At 36.5% G+C, this 21544-nt stretch overlaps 1 protein-coding gene across 2 annotated transcripts in view; it reads left to right on the top strand.

Annotated features, from left to right (window-relative positions):
- The window catches only part of LOC149539167 (kelch repeat-containing protein At3g27220-like), a 101229-nt gene extending 85043 nt beyond the window's left edge, over nt 1-16186 (top strand). Inside the window, exon 7 of one of the 2 annotated variants that reach the window (XM_089800494.1) lies at nt 15682-16186. In XM_089800494.1, the coding sequence (XP_089656620.1) occupies nt 15682-15855 (174 nt within the window). In that variant the 3' untranslated portion in view covers nt 15856-16186. Of the gene's footprint in view, nt 1-10778; nt 11244-15681 lie in introns of those variants that run through there. The other variant, XM_089800495.1, reaches the window with a different exon arrangement.
- The last annotated feature ends 5358 nt before the right edge of the window (nt 16187-21544 follow it).

The raw sequence follows: 21544 nt of genomic DNA on the forward strand, positions 1-21544 counted from the left end.
TAAAAAACTGGCCAATTTTTTTTGGCTCGGCAAGTCTTTGCCAAGTGAGTTTTTCAACTATGATTGCAACTACTTAGAAATGAACAACCTGTTTGTCCAACCTCTATGCATTGGAAATGTGCATCTGAAACCAATAATATACATGAAAATCATAGTTTAAATTGCAAATAATCCACATCATGTACACATTGCAATACTCCCCAGTGAACCCAAAGTGGAATCTCAATACACGCGATGGACCCTACAACGCACTGATTTTATCACATCGTCACCATGCCGACAATGATGAAGCCATCCAATGGGATACATCAAACTTGGAGTGCTAAACCTATCAACACCTAGATCTTAGTATAAATGAAACTTACATCCATCCATCACAAGGAGGTAGGGATATTTAAAACCGTACGCTACAACAAATCTCCCTCTACACTCTACCCCCAAGAGTGTAGAGTGTCACAACCACAATATCCATCGTCCACTAAATTGCTATGAATGTACTAACATTGCAAGTAGTCTCCCACCAACTTGCAATCACTAACTCCATCAATTGAAGATGGCATATACCCATCCCATAAAGGATGGTATAATCCAATAGCCAATCCACATTGACACACAACCAAGTCCTCTACTTGTGGATCAAAAGGAAAATGATGATCACTCCTCATTGTGTAAGTAATTATGGTAAAAGATTTCGATCTCTGTTAATGGCTTATAACTATTAACTCGAGAATTAGAAGATGACTCTAATCTTTGATCCTGAACAATTGATTTGGTAGATGCCCTTCCAAGCCTCTCCGCATAGCCAATAACATATTCTCCATCATGAAACAAGTGGAGGTATTCTAATTTAAATGCTTCCAAAGCTTTTTGAGTGAACCTCAAATCACAAATATGAGTACCAACACTGATCTCATACTGTCTCTCCTCAAACTTTGCTCTTCAAAGAAGGTACTCAACATACTTATGCATGCAACCAAAGTGAGATAAGGTTAAATTGACCTTTTCTCCAGTAACCTTCAACCAATGATGCAAGAGCATCCTAGGCTTTCTTGTGATCTTGCATGTTGGGGGTATTTGGCTTTGGAGTTGTTGACTTGGTCACCAAAGAAGTGGTGCTTGGTCGTTGTTAAAAGTAGTGTTAGCCGAGGTACTCGGTCATTGAAGGGGCTTGGTCACTGAAGTGCTCGACACTCACTGTTGTGCTCGGCATGTGTTGGCTGCTCGACATGTATTGGTTGCTTGGCATGTGTTGGTTGCTCGGCAATGCTTGGGAGTTTGCTGACACTCGACAGTGTGTTGGTGCCGACTGCAGATGTAGATTGATCTAAGAGATTGTGTGGACCTATGAGTGGTCTTGGTTATCTCTTCTATGTGCATTTAATATGTGTTGTAAATTTGGGGCTTGTCTTAAGTATTTTTGTGTCGCTATCGCGTATTAACTTCGGGTTAACATTTTGTATTTAATGTTTGTTGTGAGCTGACTTGTGGCTTAGATATGCATTTAATGCAAGGGGTTTTATTTAATTTGTAATTGCTAGGCTGACTTGTGGCTTAGTTGGGTATAAGTAAGGAGTCTTGTGGAGTCTTTAGTTATGATCATCCAGCTTGGAGAAGGAGATGAAGTGGAGGAGCGAACTTTGAAGAGCTAGTAGCTGTGGTGTAATGAGCCTTGCTCAAACTGGTTATAAATTACCCTAATTTTCTACTTGTAATAAATGGTTGCAAGATCCACAATGAATATATTTTTTTCTTTGATCTGTTAATGCACTAAGAGAATAGGATGCATCTACAACCAAGACATCTTTACAAGATCTAAATACAAACTAATATCAAATCCAAAACTCTGGTATCATATATTTAAATAAATGCTTAATTCTGATAAGGACTGACACCTACAGCAGTAGCATATAATATGCATGAATAAAAAGGAGAATCTTGGTTCTTTAAGTCGCTTTGAGTCTCCACTGACAATGCAATCAATATCTCCAGGAATTATGCCCTAATGACAAGGTAATACAGTGTTCCTGCAACAAGCTCCTATAGAAAATGCCCTACTTATTCTTCCTCTTCACACCTAGCCCTTGGCCACAAATTCGGCACAATGAAGTGACTGTAATAGCACCTCCAATCGGCAATAATTCAGGTGATGTTTCACACCCTCAAAATTGCTATCATTGGGAGTTTTCGTTCCCAAAGACAAATTGATTATCTGCGGGCCCTTAGCTCCACAAATACACATGCAAATGTTAATAACAAATCCGAATGCCTTCCCATGAGGCTCTCTCCTCTATTTATATTATTCCTGCCCCGCCCTTCTAGAAGAATCATTAGTGCTATCTTATCGCACTATTCTGGAAGCTTACTCCTTTCCAACAATAGATGAGCTGTCTTTTCGATGATTCCCTAATATTAAATTGATTAAATATAAAGTCATCTTTTTAAATTTTAAATTATTTAATAACTTTATAAAAAATCAATTCAATTATTTCCACTTAGCCTTCGAAGGACGAAAGGCTAAGAAATCGATTGAGAGGCTAAAGAGATGGGGACATTACAGTCCGCCTCTCTGGAAATTGCTTGTCCCCAAGCAATCTCAACTTTGGATGTTGTAGAATCTCTTCACTCTTCCATGTAGCATCCTCAATAGGTAGGTTCTTCCATTTAATCAAATATTCTCTAATGACACGGCTTCTCAATTTCTTCTCAAAATCAACTTACCCTCATCATCTAAGGGTGGTAGAACCGCAGAAGGAGCCACATGATGTCCCAATGCCTTCTTGAGGCGTGAAATATTGTGCACTTTGCTGTCCGCTAGCAACTCTAGCTTGTAGGCCACTTCACCCACACGCCTAATGACCCGGAAGGGTCCATAGTATTGTGGCTTGAGCTTCTCTGCACCACTCTTCTTGAGAGTAGACTGTCTGTAGGGCTGCAACATCAAATACACCATGTCTCCAACCTCAAAAGAGCGTTCCACTCTCTTCTGATCTGCATATTGTTTTTGTTGGTTTTGTGCCTTTCGGATGTTTTCACGAAGAGCCCTCATGATATCCTGATTTTCCTGTAACATGTCTCCAACACTAGGCACTCTACTATCACTTATCAACAAATCAAGAAAGCTAGGAGCCTCATAACCATACAAGGCCATGAATGGTGTCATCGGAATAGAAATATGGTAATTGGTGTTGTAGCAGTACTCACAAAGGTATATCCACTTAACCCATCCTTTTTGCTGCCCAGCGATATAATTTTTGAGGTACCCTTCCACCCATTTCTTGACTATCCCCGTTTGTCCATGTGTTTGAGGGTGGTAACTAGTACTCGGAGAAAGCTCGGTCCCACACAATCTGAAAAGCTCCTTCCAGAAATTGGTCATAAACTGACTATCTCGATCACTAACAATGTTTCGTGGTAATCCAAGCAATCTAAAAACACCTCACGAAAAAATAGTTCGGTAACCTGTGTGGTTGAATATGAAATAGTGACCAGAAAAAAAGAAGTGCAAACTTGGTCAAGTGATCAACCACCACATAAACACAATCCTTGCCTTGCACCTTTGGCAACCCTGTGATGAAGTCCATAGATATACATTCCCACTTCTTGTTTGGAATCGGAAGTGGCTGTAATAAACCAGCAGGATATTGTATGGTTCTGTTTGTTCTGCTGACAAACAACACATTCTCTAACATATTGTAGAACATCAGATTTCAGACCCTTCCAAGTGAACCTCTCCTGAATCTGTCAATAGGTTTTGAAATACTCGGGATGGCCTGCTAGTGGTGAATCATGAAAAGACCTCAATACTATGTTCTTCACTTTGGATCCTGGAGTCAAGAAAATCCTCCCCTTGTAAATGAGAAGATCATTCACCACCGTGTACCTATTATCCTACAGTGACCCATCAATAATACTTGAAGCCCAAGAATCCTTAGCATATTCTGCCACAATCAAATGACTCCAATCCTTTGAAACCTCAGCCATAGAGCTCAAATGTGGTCGGTGAGACAAGGCATCAACAACTATATTCTGTGAACCTTTGACAAAAGAAATGTCAAAATCATAAGATTGCAACTTGCTTACCCACTTTTGTTGACGGTGATTAAGATCTTGCTGCCCAAGGAAATGTCTCAAGCTATTATGGTTTGTTTTAACAATGAACTTACTGCCCACTAAGTATTGCCTGAACTTGGCCAATGCATGCATAATGGCCAACATTTCCTTGTCATATATACTGTAGCTCCTCTCAAGGTCCCTCAACTTCCTGCTTTCATATGCAATTAGATGTTTGTCTTGCATAAGGACAGCTCCAATCCCCTCACCTGAAGCGTCACACTGCAACTCAAAGGGTTTAGTGAAATCGGGCAATGCAAGCACTGGGCAAGTAGTCATAAGTCATTTGAACATCTCAAAGCATTCCTGTGCCTCACGAGTCCAAACAAAGGCCCCTTTCTTAGTTAAATCTGTAAGTGGTGTTGCATGGCGAGAATACCCATTGACAAATCTGCGATAGAATCCACATAAACCCAAAAATCCTCTAAATTGTGTCAGATTCGTCGGAGTAGGCCACTCAATAATTACCTTGACCTTATCTGGATCCATCCAAACTCCTTCTGCACTAATGATGTGACCTAAATACAATAATTTTGTCATGCCCAAGTCACATTTAGATTCCTTGGCATATAGAGATTCCTTACCAAGAATACCCAAAACTATGTCAAGATGTGCAAGATGCTCTTCCCATGTCTGGCTATAAACCAAGATATCATCAAAGAAGACTAACACAAATCGCCTCAACTGTGAATGAAATACCCTATTCACAGTAGACTAGAATGTAGCAGGGGCATTGGTTAGCCCAAATATCATAACCACAAACTCAAAATGTCCACAATGGGAATGAAAAGCTGTCTTCTCAATATCTTCTTCTCTCACATGAATTTGGTGGTACCCTGATCTTAGATTAATTTTGGAGAAGTACTTGGCACCATGCAATTCATCAATCCTTGGAATGGGGTAATGGTTCTTGATTGTTCTCTTGTTAAGCATTCTATAATCAATACACATCCTTAGAGTACCATCCTTCTTTTTAACCAATACTACTGATGAAGCAAAAGGTGACTTACTCGGTCTAATATGCCCCATAGCTAGCAACTCTTTGATAGTTTTTTCTATCTCATCTTTAAGCCGCTTAGGGTGCCTGTAGGGAGTGACTATAACAGGCTTAGCACCCTCCTCCAATTCGATGATGTGTTCTATCCCTCTATCTGGAGGTCTACCAGGTGGAATTTCACTAAAGACCTTATCATGCTTGATCCTCAACTCTTGTATATTAGGATGATAAACAGATTTTTGCTGCTCTTCCTATGTTGGCTTCAAAACACAACCTGCTGCCCACTCAACCATGTCATGACACAAGAGATGTTCCATTTTCCTGAGAGAAATAGTCTTGCAATTGGTGTCTCTGAGTGCTTTCAACACATGAGTTTTCCCATCCATCTCAAATCTCATTTCCATCTCACGGAGGTTGAGGGTGAATATTCCTATGTCATGTAACCATGTCATTCCCAAAACCATATCTGTGTCTCCCATGTTCACCACATAAAAATCTGCCTTGAACTCATAGTTATTCAAGGGCATGGGCAATTTTGAAATCATTTTGTCACACCTAAGAGTGAAACCATCAGCAACCTTAACTCGAATTCCCGCAAACTTCTTAGTCTGTATACAACGCCTCCTAACACGCCTAGTATCAATGAAATTGTGTGTCGCACTTGTATCAAGAAGAGTAATAATCTTTTGACCAGCAAGAACCCCTCGCATCCTAAAAGAACCTTCTCGCTGAATACTTGTGAGACGAGCCTCTTTAAGCTTCACTTCTTCCTCTAATTCTTCATCATGTTTTGATTTTTCTGATTCTAAATCATTAATTTCAGATTGCTAGTCTGAATCAAAATCTTCAATTAGTGCCCACATTGCACGATTTGACTTCCCCTTAGGTTTCATAGGGCAGTCATAGTTAATATCATATGGTCCCTTACAATAGAAGCTTAGTTTCTTCTTCCTTAAATCATTAAGAGTCTCATGGTCAAGCGGAAAAGTAGACTTATCTTTACCTTTGTCCTCCTTCTTAGGAAACTTCTTGTTGTCATGACTGAAAAATGTTCCCTTCGATGTAAACTTGCAGGTAGGGGCAGCAAACTCCATGCTTCGTGCCTCCTTCGTTGCTTCCTGTAGTGAGGGAGGGTCGAAAGCTTTCAACCAACCCTTCAATGGCTCCATCAATCCTTCCATGAATAAGACCACCAATCTTCTTTCATTGATGTTAGGAATCATGACCAATAACTATTGGAAGTCATTCACATAAGCGTCAAGGGAACCATGCTGTTTTAGTTGTGCCAATTCACGGAAACTCACCTCAGGATCTTTGACATCAAATCTTTCAATCAGCCTGTTAGTAAACTCCTCATATGTAGTGATAAGGTTGTGTCCAAGAGTGACTAACCCATGATACCACCACTCGTGAGCAGCTCCTTCAAGATGTAGTGTGGCAAATCTTATGGCATCCTCTTCAGGCATTGGTCTCAAAGAAAGATAATTATCAAGCTTTTGAACCCAAGACCTAGCTGTGCATTTGTTACTTCCATCATAGTAAGGCATAGAAATCTTACCAAGTGTTTGTTGATAGTCATTTCTTGGAGCATAGTGATCATTCCTTCCTCCTCTCCTATTCCTTTGATTCATAAATTGATCAAACGTCCATATTTCTCTCATATCAGGAGGAAGAGTGGTATACTCCAAGTAGGCTTGTCTAGCTTGATCTCCAAATGAAATAGCTGGAGTAGCATGTGGTTGTTCTTCTCTTGGTATAAAGGTGGGAAAAAGAGGCCTAGAGGCTGTTCCTCTAGTGTCTTCAGCACAATGTATAGACCTTCCCTCATTATCTCCACTATGTTCAGCTGTGTTTTGATTTTGAGTGGCTGTGTTCTGGTTTTGAGTGGCTTGCTGATCCATTTTTGCTAATAAGCATGACAACATATCAAGCATGGTATCAAATTTCCTTTCAGCTCTTGCATCCCTATTTTCTTCTTTTGCCATATTTTGAATTGTTTTGCTGGTATCTCTTTCTCTTAATGCTTTTGAGGATGTATCTCCTTCAACCTGTGAATTTTGATATTGTTGTTTCTGTTGTTCCCTGTTATAACATCTGATTTCTCTCTCAGTCATCTGTTGTTTGACTGATCACAGGATGGCAGGATGAAAGGTCTGATACCACTGTAATGAGCCTTGCTCAAACTGGTCATAAATTACCCTAATTTTCTACTTGTAATAAATGGTTGCAAGATTCACAATGAATATAATTTTTTCTTTCATCTGTTAATGCACTAAGAGAATAGGATGCATCTATAATCAAGACATCTTTACAAGATCTGAATACAAACTAATATCAAATCCAAAACTCTGGTATCATATATATAAATAAATGCTTAATTCTGATAAAGACTGACACCTATAGTAGTAGCATATAATATGCATGAATAAACAGGAGAAACCTGGTTCTTGAAGTCGCTTTGAGTCTCCACTGACAATGCAATCAATATCTCTAGGAATTATGCCCGAATGACAAGGTAATATAGTGTTCCTGCAACAAGCTCTTGTAGCAAATGCCCTACTTATTGTTCCTCGTCGCACTTGGCCCTTGGCCACAAATTTGGCACAATGAAGTGACTATAATACCACCTCCAATCAGCAATAATTTAGGTGATGTTTCACACCCTCAAAATTGCTACATTGGGAGTTTTCGTTCCCAAAGACAAATTGATTATCTGCAGGCCCTTGGCTCCACAAATAGACATGCAAATGTTAATAAAAAATCCAAATGCCTTCCCATGAGGCTCTCTCCTCTATTTATATTATTCTTGCCCCCCCCTTCTAGAAGAATCATTAGTGTTATCTTATCGCACTATTCTGGAATCTTCCTCCTTTCCAACAATAGATGAGCTATGCTTCTCGATGATTCCCTAATATTAAATTGATTAAATATAAAGTCATCTTTTTAAATTTTAAATTATTTAATAACTTTATAAGAAATCAATTCAATTATTTCCACTTAGCCTTCGAAGGATGAAAGGCTAAGAAATCTATTGAGAGGCTAAGGAGATGGGGACATTACATGTGGCTTGGAAAACAAGGAGATTGCTTGGTGGGCTTGCAAGCACAAGTTGAGATCTTCCTTGGAGGTTTCTACTAGAGTGCAGATCTGGACTAGCTAGGATTAGTGTTGTGAGTTGGATCTTGTGGGATCTTGCAAAATTGTTATTGTATTTGCTATTGTATTTGGCCCTGACCCGAAAGGCCTTACAGCCGGGCATATTGCGTGTAAATAGTTATTTTATAAGTAAAGAGTTGTGATTTGGTATTAAATCTTGCATTGTTGTTATCTTGTGTTGTGTTTCTGCTGTGTGGTTATTGCTGGCAGTTAGGACGTCTCCTTTTGGGGATTCTCCTGCCTTGTACTGCATCAACCGATCCCTCCAACTTTGCTTCTTAACAAATCGTCAATCAAAATCAACTGAAATAACATATTTGTTCCTAGAAGAGGGAAACGACCCAACATGAGAGCCACTCTCCCAACTAGATGATAATCTGCACATGTCCCATGAAGAAGATAGAGAAGTGTCATGAATTGTCATAGAATTTGAAAATGAATTTACTTCTGCATCACAAGAGCTACCCAAAATCTGCCCTGCGTCATCTGTCAATTCTCTACCCTTAGAGGAACTGGGCACAATGTGTGATTCTCTACTGTTCTCTATTGATGGTCTCGTCCCATCTGTAACAACTGCTCTTGTAACTGTGATGGATGTAGCTACATCCTTGACACATTTATCACCACAACCTCTAGATACATGGTCATCAGCAACTACCACTATAGGAGTCTATACTATAACTGTAGTTGATAAACACTGAACTCAGCTCAACTTCATGGTCACCTCATCTAATTGTGACTGTGACTCTTGAAGAGCTAGCAAGGTTCTCACCAACAATTCTGTAGTCACCTCAAGCTTATGAGTGATCTTATCAACCTCCTCTTCCTTTCTCATCAGCGCATCATAGGAAGTGCAATCCCACTCGAGAAGGTAATCTCTGTCAACCAATGATTGTAAATGGTTTTGTTTCATTATTTTGATGGCTTCTTGGAGTGTATGAAATTCTGTCAGGGAAAGACTGCCATCATAGTGCTCATCTATTACAAGAGTGCCCCAACCATAGGTGGCTAACATTTGGAGAGCAACGTAAAAATGCTCAATGGTTGTAGCAACTTGTTTGTCATCCACATTTTGCCCAACCAACTGATGTCTCTAAAATACATGGTACTCATGTGAGCTCTCTAAATCAAAATCCACACTACAAAAGGAAGTTGTATCTACAACATTCATCTCATGATCAACATCATGTGTGCTATCATCATCAGACACATTAAAAAAATGAGGCACTGCTGCTAAGCACCTCAACAAGTGGCTCTTCCAATAAAGTGGAAGCCACTGCTACAACACTCTCCTCACAAACTCCTGCTTACCATGTATCTACAAGTCCCTGTAAATCACAATCCTAGGATCTAATGCCGACCAATGAATTCTCCAATTCATTTTCCAAAGTCTGAAATGAAAAATCAGATTTTCTGTAGCACGTGTCTTCCTTATAAATAACATCAATAGTATCCAAATCATGAGTACCAACATCATCCACCTGTAAACCCTCCGCTAATTCATGCTGATGCAAACACAACTCGCTGCTGTCATAGAAATCGGAACTGTTATAACACATTTTCCAGGCAATCCTCATATATGACACTTCCATCTTGTGAGTGAAGACTCAAGGTGTCACCCACAACATCCTCCACACTTGTCCTAACATCAACACTATCATTAGACTCAAACAATGAATTGCTGTCATAAAATTCACTACCTTAATCATTGTTATCTTCATGTCTACAAACGGATGTAGGGCTGCTGTCCATGGTAGATATCATATTATTAGCTTTCTCATGAGAATGAGGAGGCTTAATGCAGCTGTCCCGCATTGAATCAGCAATAACATAATGCCTTTGTGAAGAGTCACCTATATCACGTATATAAGAAATACTCATGGCTGCTCCACCGAGTAAAGGCTCAATTTCCACATCCACCTTTCCCTTTGTTTCTTTTGCATGGATAAAATCATTTAAATTAGAGCTTTCTTTTTCCTTCTTCACAAAAAAGGGATTTAGAATATCAGGATGTTGTAGAAGCCTGGATAAATCTCTGTTGTAATCCCAAAAGACATTATTGTATTCCTGTAAAGCATGCATGAGCTTTGGCATAAGAACCTGCATAGTCTTTGTTGACCTTGTTTTACTCATGATGTACGCAACGCCACTGTCCTGAATGCAACAGGCCTCCCCACAGGATGACATGAAACCACTTTGGTACAATTGTAAGAACCCCAATAAGTTCTAGCTCTGACAAACACCAAACTGCTTTACTTTTCAGATGTTTGGCATTTTGTCAAATACTTTGCCTGCAAACTACTTAAGCTGGTTTCACTGGTAATCTGATTTTTTCAATGAGATTGACTTGCAAACAGCTATTGCAATACCACTCAATTCACTCTTTTCCATTTCCCTTTTAGTTTATTTCCTTGCATGTTTGTCTTGTTTTTGAATACTACTTTTATCAAATGGCTCATTATTTTGTTGACTTTGAATAAAAAATCCTATTGATTTTTTTTTCATGTTATAACAGCAATGCCAATTCCAACTAGAAAGGCAGTCCAAAAATCAGGAAGGAAAAAAAAAAGACATGGAATAAAGAGAAATAAAAAGGAAGAGGTGACTTGCATGGAATGTGGCAAATGGATGACAGGTGGAGTGAATAGACTGAAATACCACTTTACCTAACTACTTGGACAAAATGTGGAAGGTTACCCCAAAACGATTCTGGAGATTATTAGACACATGAAGGCCTTCATGCTGAATATGAATTGCAAAAAGAAGAAAGTGGAAAAACAAAAGAAGCCATGATAGCTGCAATCTACATTACTGGATGTGCTTGCTGACTGCTTGGATTCAGATGCAGAGGCAGAAGCATTGACTGATGTGTCGACTGACTCTGTAATAGGAATTTTTTTTAGTCTCTGTAGGATTTTTTCAAATTGCTAGCAATATTGTCATTATTCTTTTAAGATCTATCCATTAGTCGTTCATCGCTGGAGGGTTGGAATGGGCGGATGTTACAATAATACAATATTGAATATTTGATAACTATGTGTGGATATTACAATATTTGGTCATTTATTGGAATATTAATATAAATATTATATATATTAAGATATACGAATATTACAATATCAATATTAATACGGAGATTATATAATCTATTAATAATATTTTATAATGTTCCTCCAGATTCTCCAGGTTTGTCTTCCTAAAGACAATATAAATATATATAATAAAGTGCTAATAAATTAACATCTACTCCTATAAGCTTATATTAAATAAAGATTTGGTAAAAATAAAATATTAATAGTTGTTAAAACTATTAATAAGCTTCTTAATAAAAAATAAGTTGTGCACGAGATTCTGTTTGTGCCCGGGAATGATTGGAACCTTTAAATTATTATTTGGGTTTGATGAAGGGAGCAAGAAATAATCATTTCACCAAGTAAATTATTACATATTGAAGCAGGACCATCATCCTTTTGTGAGTTCTTGTTTAGTGGCCTATTGGAGATCAACAGGAGAACAAAACAGACTTGTAACCTTTGGCGGTGATATCTGTGGCTATGGAGTTAACGAGAAGCCAAATTATTTTATTTGACAGAACATATGATTGGAAAGCAATTATCAAAGGAGGCTCAAAACTTGGATTGAAAACATAAACGTCGGAAAATGTATTGTATGGATGTGTTATTGAACAAGACAAGAGTTCAAATTTTGTTTGTATGCGGTGGCAGAGTATGATTGTTATCGACTCCAGTCAGTGGCAGAAAAGACAATAGGCCTTCATAATATTTCTGGCAGGGTTGGTGTTTAAATCCAGTTAGGGAAGCAATCATGGGCACGTCATAATCTAGCTGTGTGAAGACAAAGAAAGAATCGAGCCACCGTAGAGTTTCAGAATCTGATCCCATTATGCGAAGACAAAAAAAAGAGTATCGTGTCACTGGAGTGATTCCCATTCCTAGAAATATTGCTTTCAATCCATAAACATTCTGAACATTGGTTGCAGATCGGACAAGGAACTGTACGGTTGTAATTACAAGTCGGGATTAAAGAAGCATCCAGACGTATTCCAGGTGCACATTTATTTGCAATAGTTAATTGTCAGTATTGTGTGTATAACAAATTCAATATATACTGCGTTAAGAATTTTTTTCCAATTGAGTCAAATCTGTGTTCAAAATCTGTAACTGTCTGGATAAAATCTGGAATTTACAGTCAGAATTAGATTTTAATGAATCATGGAATATTTCATTGGTATCAGAGCTTTCATTCCTGCCAGCTTGTGGGTAAACTGAGTCAGACAAAACAGGGATCCTAACACTTCAGTAGAATCATCTAGTTCATACATATAGGTTTATATTGAAGATAGTCATAAAGAAGCAGACGAAGAAATAATTTTTGAACAAAATAATAACATGGGGGAAGCAGATGATACTAGTGATCTTATAGAAGCATTGCTTAGGAGCCAACAGGATATGCAAAACAATGTTAATCGTATGACTAATTTGATGACTCTGTTTATGGCCCACAATCTTAATCAAAATCAGAATAATGCAGGGAGAAATGGTGGTCAGGAGGATCATTCGGTAAATAACCAGCTTGAGAGTTCTACAACCTCAACCCCGAGGAATCCATAGCCTAGAAGAGAGCCTTCTATTGTAGAATTACAAGAAGAAATATACCAGGATTGGTTACAGTCAGGATGAATTTAGATCATCAACGACTTTTAGATAATACTTGGATGTCAAAATGAAACATAGGTCTAAAGGACAGCAGGGTTATAATAATGAATTGTAGAGAAAGATTGGTAAAATGTCTATTCCTTATTTTGATGGGTCAGGGAAAACAACAGCTAGAGCTTGGGTGCAAAAACTTGTCACATATTTCCAACTGAATCCTATGATGGAAGACAGAGCAATCAAATATGCAACTTTACATTTAGAAGGGGTGGCACATTAGTGGTGGCACCTTGGGCAAATAACATTGGGTCATGATCAGATCAGCACATATGCTACCTTCTGTGAGAGACTCATAGACACAGGTTTGATTCTAAGGATCCTACTTCATCTTAAGGATTAAACTCAGCTTAGACAAACGGGAACGGTGGAACAATACATTTCTGAATTTGAGAAGTTAGTAGTCCTAGTAACTGAGATTACTGAGAGACAAAAAACCATTATATTCATTGATGGGTTATTTGATGCACTTAAGGATGGGTCAAATCTCTAAACCCCCCTTCTTTGCAGGCTGCCATTAAAAAGGCAAGAGAATTGGAGCCTTCTTCTAAGGGAAAAACTTTTAACAGGGGACCGCCACCAAAATCAGATAATGACAGAAAACCTTTCATGAATGACATACCTTTCCGAAATAAACTAGATAAAGAGGAACGAGATGAACTTAGGAGAAAAAAATTATGCTTCAATTGTAAAGAAGTCTGGGCACTGGGTCATCTTTGTTTGGGTAAAGGGAAAATACATTATATTGAAGTAGTATCAGACAGTGAAGAAGAGGAAAATATAGATCCAAACCCGGAACCTTGCCAGGAGACCACCACAAAACAGACCCAAGAAAATAAACAAGGAAAGGTTGTAATAGCATCCATGACAGGAATTCCACATTATAATATTTTTAGAGTAAGAGGAGTACTACAGGGTCAGCGCGTAGTTGTTATGTTGGATAGTGGATCTACAATGGATCTACACGTAATTTCATTGGTACTGCACTAGTTAAGAAACGTGGTTTACATACAGTGGAACATGAGGGATTTGATGTTCAGGTTGCAGGTGGCACTAATTTAGTACGCACACAACATCATACAGTAGGTTGCAGGTTTTCTTGTTAATCATAGAGTGTTTAGATTCAAAACTTGCTCACTATGGATTGTGGAAACTTACTATGTTTGTTGAAGTTACAACTGAAAATTCCAAGTTCTTATGGATTGTGGAAACTTACTCACTATTAATGTTTGTTGAGGCAAGTCTAGGGCGAAGGTGGGCAAGATGGACAATCCTAGGAGGTAGTCAACTCTGCATAGAGCCTTCTAGCATTCAGTGCCAAAGAAAAAGGTAATAGGTGTCTACCCCAAGATCTGTTTTGTGTGAGAGGGGTGTTAGAGGGTCCTTTGTGTCTAGAATAGATAGACCCATGACCACTAGAATGTGATTTGGATTGTTGTGGAGTCTTAGACATATTAGATTGCAAGGATGAATTATGTCTCGTTTACATGCGAGTCTCTGGTATCAGAACAGCACTTAATGCCTCCAACATCTGTGATTGGTTCAAATAAAGAAGTGATCAATTTGGTATATCTTCCGCAACCAGAAGACTGATTCCTGAAAGATTGAAAATGATAACCTCGGGAAGAAACAAGGCCAAGCATCATTGATCAGGGTAGAGAGTTGAGAGAAAACCAGTATAATCTCTATATAGATAGTGGTATCTCCAATGCATTTTATAGTAAATTGGACACTGTAAAACAAAATGCTTGTTGGACTAAACCTCCTTGAGAGAACAAAGATTGTAAATCTTTTCACCCTGCAAAATATGGTGGTCAATCTTAACAGGCAGTAAATTAGGAGATTATCCGCAACTAGCCAAAGGGAATCAGTAAGCCATGAGACGAATGACACTGAAGAAAGGTGCGTCGAACAATGGTCTCATGGATAGTCTGTAAGAAGACTTTTCTTAGAAAACTAGTTTGACAGTAAGGAATGCTCAGCATAGCAAATCTGTGGGCTTTGTTTCATAGTAATGATGGGCCTTTGCAAGATTTTGATAATGCTGCACCATTTAAAAAATATAGCAGTTGATTTACATTGTAAGGAGTTGAACTGTACCTTAAGAAAATATATGTTGCTCTATTTCCTTCTAGGTGATGTACATTGTTTGTGGTCCTAGAAGTGTCATAATCAATAGGATGTTTGGCATAGCCACTTCTTTTATGTAGTTCTAGTCAACTGGCAAAAAGAGAAGCAGATATGTACTTATTGTTTGTAATCTTCATTGAAACTCAGTGAACATGATAAGTAGACGCATATCTTCACATGTTTTACTTTCAGATTTGAGATCCACATTCTGTCTGTCCCCGTCTAAAGGGCATGTAAATAGATTGGGACTTTGTGTTCGCATTCTTTTCAACACAGTTCGTGTTTTTAAGGTCAAGCAAGAATCTTTATCATTATGTGATAGCCATGTTCCTGGGACTGTGCCTTTGATATTATTTGAATAACAGAAGTACCAAAAATAATTATGTTATGAGTTTCATTTGTTCTCTTAGCATACATGGTGAAGAAATGGTTAAGCATACTTTTCTAGCCTTCCATAAGTTACTGATGCAGGACAGTTTGAAATTTGATTGAGTCAGAACAGAATACGCATCGGCAATGTTTTTCTGTTACTCACTAGTATCTTCTATTTACCGACAGGAATGGAGGATAATTGGAAAGACACCCTACCGTCTCAAAACTACATTAGTGGGTTTATGGGAAGGTTGGCTTTATTTCACCTCAGGTCAACGAGATAAAGGAGTCCATGACTCTTCACCCAAAAAAGTTGTGGGCAAAACTTGGAGAACAAAGTTACACCTGCCTGTTCAGTAATGGTTTTGTAATTAGTGATTCCATATAGTTTTCTTATTCTTTCATTCAATTTATTTGAGCTGTCGCTTTATTCCACCCAGGTAAATAGGATAAAGCCGTTCTCAATCCTTCAACCGAAAAGGTCGTGGCCAAAACTTGGGGAACAATTAAAAACTTCCAGTTCAGTAATAATTTTTTCAACAATTATTCCTTAATTGTAATTTTCTTATTCTTCTCATGTAATCATAAACAACTAATCGCCATTCTTCATTTAATCTGGTTAAAATTCTGAAATTTTGGCCGATTTTCTTAATGAACGTATATTCTACTGAAGAAGACTGTTTTATTTTTATATTCTCGAGGCAAATTTTTTCCCGTTAATGTGATATTTCAATACCACAGTGACCTTTAGTTATTCCCATTGTAAATAAACCCTGTCACTGCAGTGATACTAAGTAAATAAAACGTTATAGTGTTCCATTAAAAACATGCATAAAATTTAAATAGTCTAATTGTTGCTTTGACTAATGGACAGATACCAAATAGCATAAATACCAAATAGCATACAGTAATTTTTTCAGTAATACTAGTTAAAATGTTACAGTGTTCCATTAAAAACATGTACAAATAGTCTAATTGTTGCTTTGACTAACATACAAATAGCAAATAGCATACAGTAATTTTTTATAGATTTTGAAATTTATAAATGGCCGACAGGAGACTATGTTCATTTTAGTACATGTAAATTTTATCATTAGTTTTGAAGCTACATTCCTGTCTCTGATCGTTCGAAAAGAAACAATCAATTTCAAGAATATATGAAGCAAAAATTTGTAAAATATGTAGTCCCTGGATTGTCTGAGTAGAAACAATTTTTTTCAGAATACGTGAACAATTTTTTTTTAAAAATATGTGGGCTCCGGTGATGAGATTTTACACTTTTTTAGGTCTTTGGCTTTATTTTGAAGTTGCGGGCTAGTCCAAAAAGAGAACACCATGTTCGTCAATCTATCATACTTTTCCTGTTTAGTTTCCTGTTTATAATTGTAATTTTGGGTGTCTTTTTCCTTCTATATACGAGGTCAACCGTAGAAAATGTTCATATAAAAGTTGCTACTTTTGCATAAATATACTGTGTACTTCTAACATAATGAGGAATAAAATTATATTTCCTATTCGTGACCTGTATTTAATCTTATTTATTATTCTTTATATTTCAAAGATAAACAACTTTAGTGTATTTATATTTCATCACGATTAATTTGATTTTTGAATCTTGTATATCTTTGACTTAAGGGGAAGGGGAAGCGGAAGACATTTTCCTGCCAATAGTTAGGAAGGAAGGAAATTAGAGAGTAAAATATATGAAGAGAGAGTTAGAAGAGATATACTCTACTTTAACTTGGATCGTGATGTGTGTATATATATATCCTATCCTTTATAGATTTTCTTTGCGTCCCCCCTTTCTTCTATTGTTTCTCTTTCATTCTTATGCACATTACACCTGTTATATCTTTTATTTTCACAAATATATGTTATAATATGTGATATAGAAATATATAACATACTCACACATATTTGTCATTTAGTTTTTTGCATTGATTGCATAACCTTCCTTATTTTCATTCTTGTTAGGTATTATTTTAAATAGATTTAACACTTATGTATATAGGTGTGGTTATAGTTATTTTTATTTATCTTTGGTTTTGGTTTATATATATATATATTTCGTCCCCCCTTTTTTCATTTGTTTGTTCATTCCTTTTGTTTTCTAAGTGTTTCATTTAACCCTCTTAGTGGTATCTTTTCTCTCTCTCTCTCTCTTGCATTTTATTTTTCTCTATTTCTAATTACTAGTTTAGAGGTTTATTAATATTTATTCTCATCTCTTTCTTTTGCTTCTTCGAGGTGCATGCTCCTCCCTTCTCTCCTTTTTATTCTACTTGGTTTGGCTAGTTTGCATATATCGTACATCCTTTCTCATCATGATGATGGATCACAGTGTGATCCGAAACGTTGATGATTAAATAACATACACAATCAAATCCAGAAGCAAAATCATCATTAGAGATATATTCGCATAATAGTTAGAAAAGAAGGAAAATGAAGATTTATATATATGAAGACAGATTGAAAAGAGAGATAATGATAATAGATATTTATAGATAGAAATGAAGGATATGAAGAGATTTAAAAGAGAGAGAATGACATCTTATTATAGGGACACTGAATAGAGATAGTTGGAAGAGAATTAAAAAAGAGAGATTAAGGATTATGTTATTTTAAGAAATATTTAAATAACAAGTATAAAATTGAGTTAAATCAATGAAGTATTCGTTTCTACCTTTTCCAATATAAATTCAAATATTAAATTTTAAAAAAATAAATTGTTGACTACTTGATCCAAACCAACAAAAAAGTTAGTAAGTTTGAAGAACAATATTAATTTTACAAATTTTAAAATGCAAAAATGAATTAAAACAAGATTGGAAAAAATAGCTAGTTAAACATAGTGTGAAAAAAGTTAGCATTTTACGATTGACAAAAGTAAGGGACAATGTAAAACTAATAAATATATTTAAAATAGAAAATATGAAAGATTTTTAATTTAAATTTTTTTGTAATAAAATTTATAAATATTTTTAGTAAAAATTTATCAAACAATTATATTCTAATTTTTTTTTTTGTTATTTATTAATTTAATTATAATTTAGAATAAAAAATTAATTTTAAAATTAGAATAAAATAATTTTAAATTATTGTGAAGAAAAAAATAAATAAATGTATTTTAAAATGATATGATAATTAGTTTTTAAGTAAGTTTTTAAATAAATTTCAACTCACAAGATGTTAAAAATAATAGATTGATATATTTACAATCTTTGGTAAGAAAAATGATTTAGTTATTATTGTTGATTAGACATGCATTTATGTCTTAGATAGTGACGTGGACGATAAAATAATTGCTTTTGGAAACTCTAATCACGCTGTCACAATTGTAAAAAAAGATAAAGCTATCATTAATGCATGACATCATTGTTGTAGGAAAAAATATGTGAATTTTTGTTAAGGAAAATTGATTTTTCTCCCTACCAAAAATAGTATGGACCAATAGAATGAGCACAAAACGTCATTTATAAAATAAGGAAAAATGAAAAATAGATATACTCATTGTATGTTACATATAAACTTTTAATTTTCTTGATTTGATTGGTCAAGTTAATGTCATATTAGGACTAACATGAATGCATAAGCATTCCTGCCCATGACAAGAACTAAAGACTGGAAACATTTTAAAATTCCCTAGGGCATGATATTTTCCAGCTTTTCCAAATATGCTATACAAAATTTTACTCATCAAAGGGATTAAGGTGGAAAAAGAGAAAGTGAAACTAATGCCAAAACTGAGAATAAAGTTTAGCTAAATTTGAATTTGTAAATATGATACATTACAAATTGGTGAAGCATATGCTGAAAAATATTTATGAAGGAGATGATAAAATAAAGAAGTAAATCTTTGATTCATCAACAACAATCGAAAGTTTCAACATGAAAGAAAATGTAAAGATAGCTACATATTTGTGTCATGTTGATGAGATTATTACTATAACAAGGACACTTGGTAAAACAATTAAGGAATTTAAGATCGTTCAATAAATACAAATGAATTTTCCTTATAGATTTGATTCCAAGGTATCAATGATTGACGAGATGAGAGATTTGGATAAAATGACAAAGGGAAAGCTCCATGGGATCCTCACTAAATTTGAAATGAAGATTGAAGAAAGGCCATCAAGACAAGAAGCAACATTCAAAGTATTTAGAATAAAAAAGAACAAAGGTTAATCAAGTGAAGAAGGAAGTTGATGCAAGAGCATTCTTGGGTCATTGATAATCTTGCATCACCCTAGAACAAAAATCCATTTTATTCAGTTTTTGTTGTGGAAATAGATCTCATTGGTGGACATGTTTGTGAATCTTATTGTAGAACTTTTGACAGATTGGTTTTGTTTCGGGTAAGTTATTATTTCTAGAGTACTCAGTGCTTTTAGATCATTCTTGAATGTTTTGGATAATTGGGTTCAATTGTTTGTCTTGGAGATACTATATGAAGTATGGATCTAATCAACACATCATTCTATGTTCCTTAGTCCCTTGACTAGCATCTTTTTTGGTTCTCATGTTATGTTGTGCTTTCATTGAAGGATTTGTCATGTTGAAGTCCACATGGTTATTGTGACATGTTTTTTGATATTACCATTCGGCTAACCTAGATCTTCAAGACTTTTGGAGGTATTTAATTCAATGTGACAATCATTCTTCGGGGGAAGGGACAAAGAAAGGGAAGTAAAATGAGTTTAGGAGATAGATTTGAAGTCTAATTCTGTGCTTGTCAAGTTGAAGCTTGTTCTTTATGTTTTAGGACATGTTATGTAAGTAGGCTCGCATGTTGAATCTCTAAACCAACATGTTGTCGACCAATTATACAAATTTATGATGATATGATAAGAGTGTAGTTTTGCATTGCACAACTTTCCATGCATTATTCCTACTGTGTGGACTCTTGTTGCACAGTTTGACCAATTCTTTTACATAAGATAAGATAAGATAAATTTATTAATGTCCAACGAGAGACCAACAAGGGTCTATGGGAGTGAAAACTTACAGAGCAAGAAGCAAAGAACCATAAGACCACCAAATAGTGGTTGGGAAAGCAAACAAAAGAGAAAGAGAACTAGATACGAGATGCTAAGAAGCAGCGAGCGAGAATTGCCCCTACAAGGAGTAGGGATCCAAGCTCAGAGAGAGAGAGAGAGAGAGAGAGAGAGAGAGAGAGAGAGAGAGGAATGGCAAAAGGTGCTACCGCCAAAGAAATGCTTGTAGCGTTTCGGACCTACTTCGATCTCAACTCCCAACCAGTAGGGAAATTGTCTCGAATCAAAGCCTTACAGTTTTTGATCACTGCCCATTTACCCTCTTGTTTGGCAACCACAACAAGAGCCCGAGCCTCCTTAAGTTTTGCCACCTGTGATCTGGTGAAATCCTCATCAAGATAAATCTTGATGGGGAGAGAGAAGAGCTTCCTCTTTGCCCTAAGAGTTCGAAGACGATCAACAAGTGAACAAAACTAGATAAAGAGGGTATTGTCATGCCCAACCTAGGCACAATCTAGTGAGATGTTAGTGATATCCAGTTGGTCTTTAAGGAAGGAGTAGCCTGTTGCAAGAGGCTTGGGGCAAGGAAGAGGGAGACCGCAAACCCTCAGTTTTAACTCATGAGCACGCCTGACCCTTTCATTTGCTAACTTAGTTTGGACTAGCTTCTCTATGCCAAAGAGAGAAGTAGGAGGGGAGGATATGGGGTTGCTGCAAATAGATGCCCATGATTTCAGTTGCTGTTCTGTATCGGTCTGTAAGGAGCATTGTTTTTTATTGAGTTCCTTGTGCTTCAACTTCAAATCTTGGATATCTATCATTTGCGATATGGTGCGTTGGATTGTTTCTTGAATTCTATCAAGGTCGGCGGTCAGGTTCAGTTGTAGGTAGCAGTCAAGTTCTTCCTTCAAATCCATTCGTATATCAGTGAGAGAGTTGACTATGTGTTGCTTCAAATCATTAACTATCTCGATTAGGGCTAACAAGGAATCACAGAGAATGTAAATCTCAACTGTGGCCTCTTTTAACTGGTTACAGAGCTTAAGAGAGAGTGA

This window comes from Cupressus sempervirens, chromosome 9, assembly GCF_028749045.1.
Source record: "Cupressus sempervirens isolate cs-2001-9-10 chromosome 9, ASM2874904v1, whole genome shotgun sequence".
NCBI classification, from domain to species: Eukaryota; Viridiplantae; Streptophyta; class Pinopsida; order Cupressales; family Cupressaceae; genus Cupressus; species Cupressus sempervirens.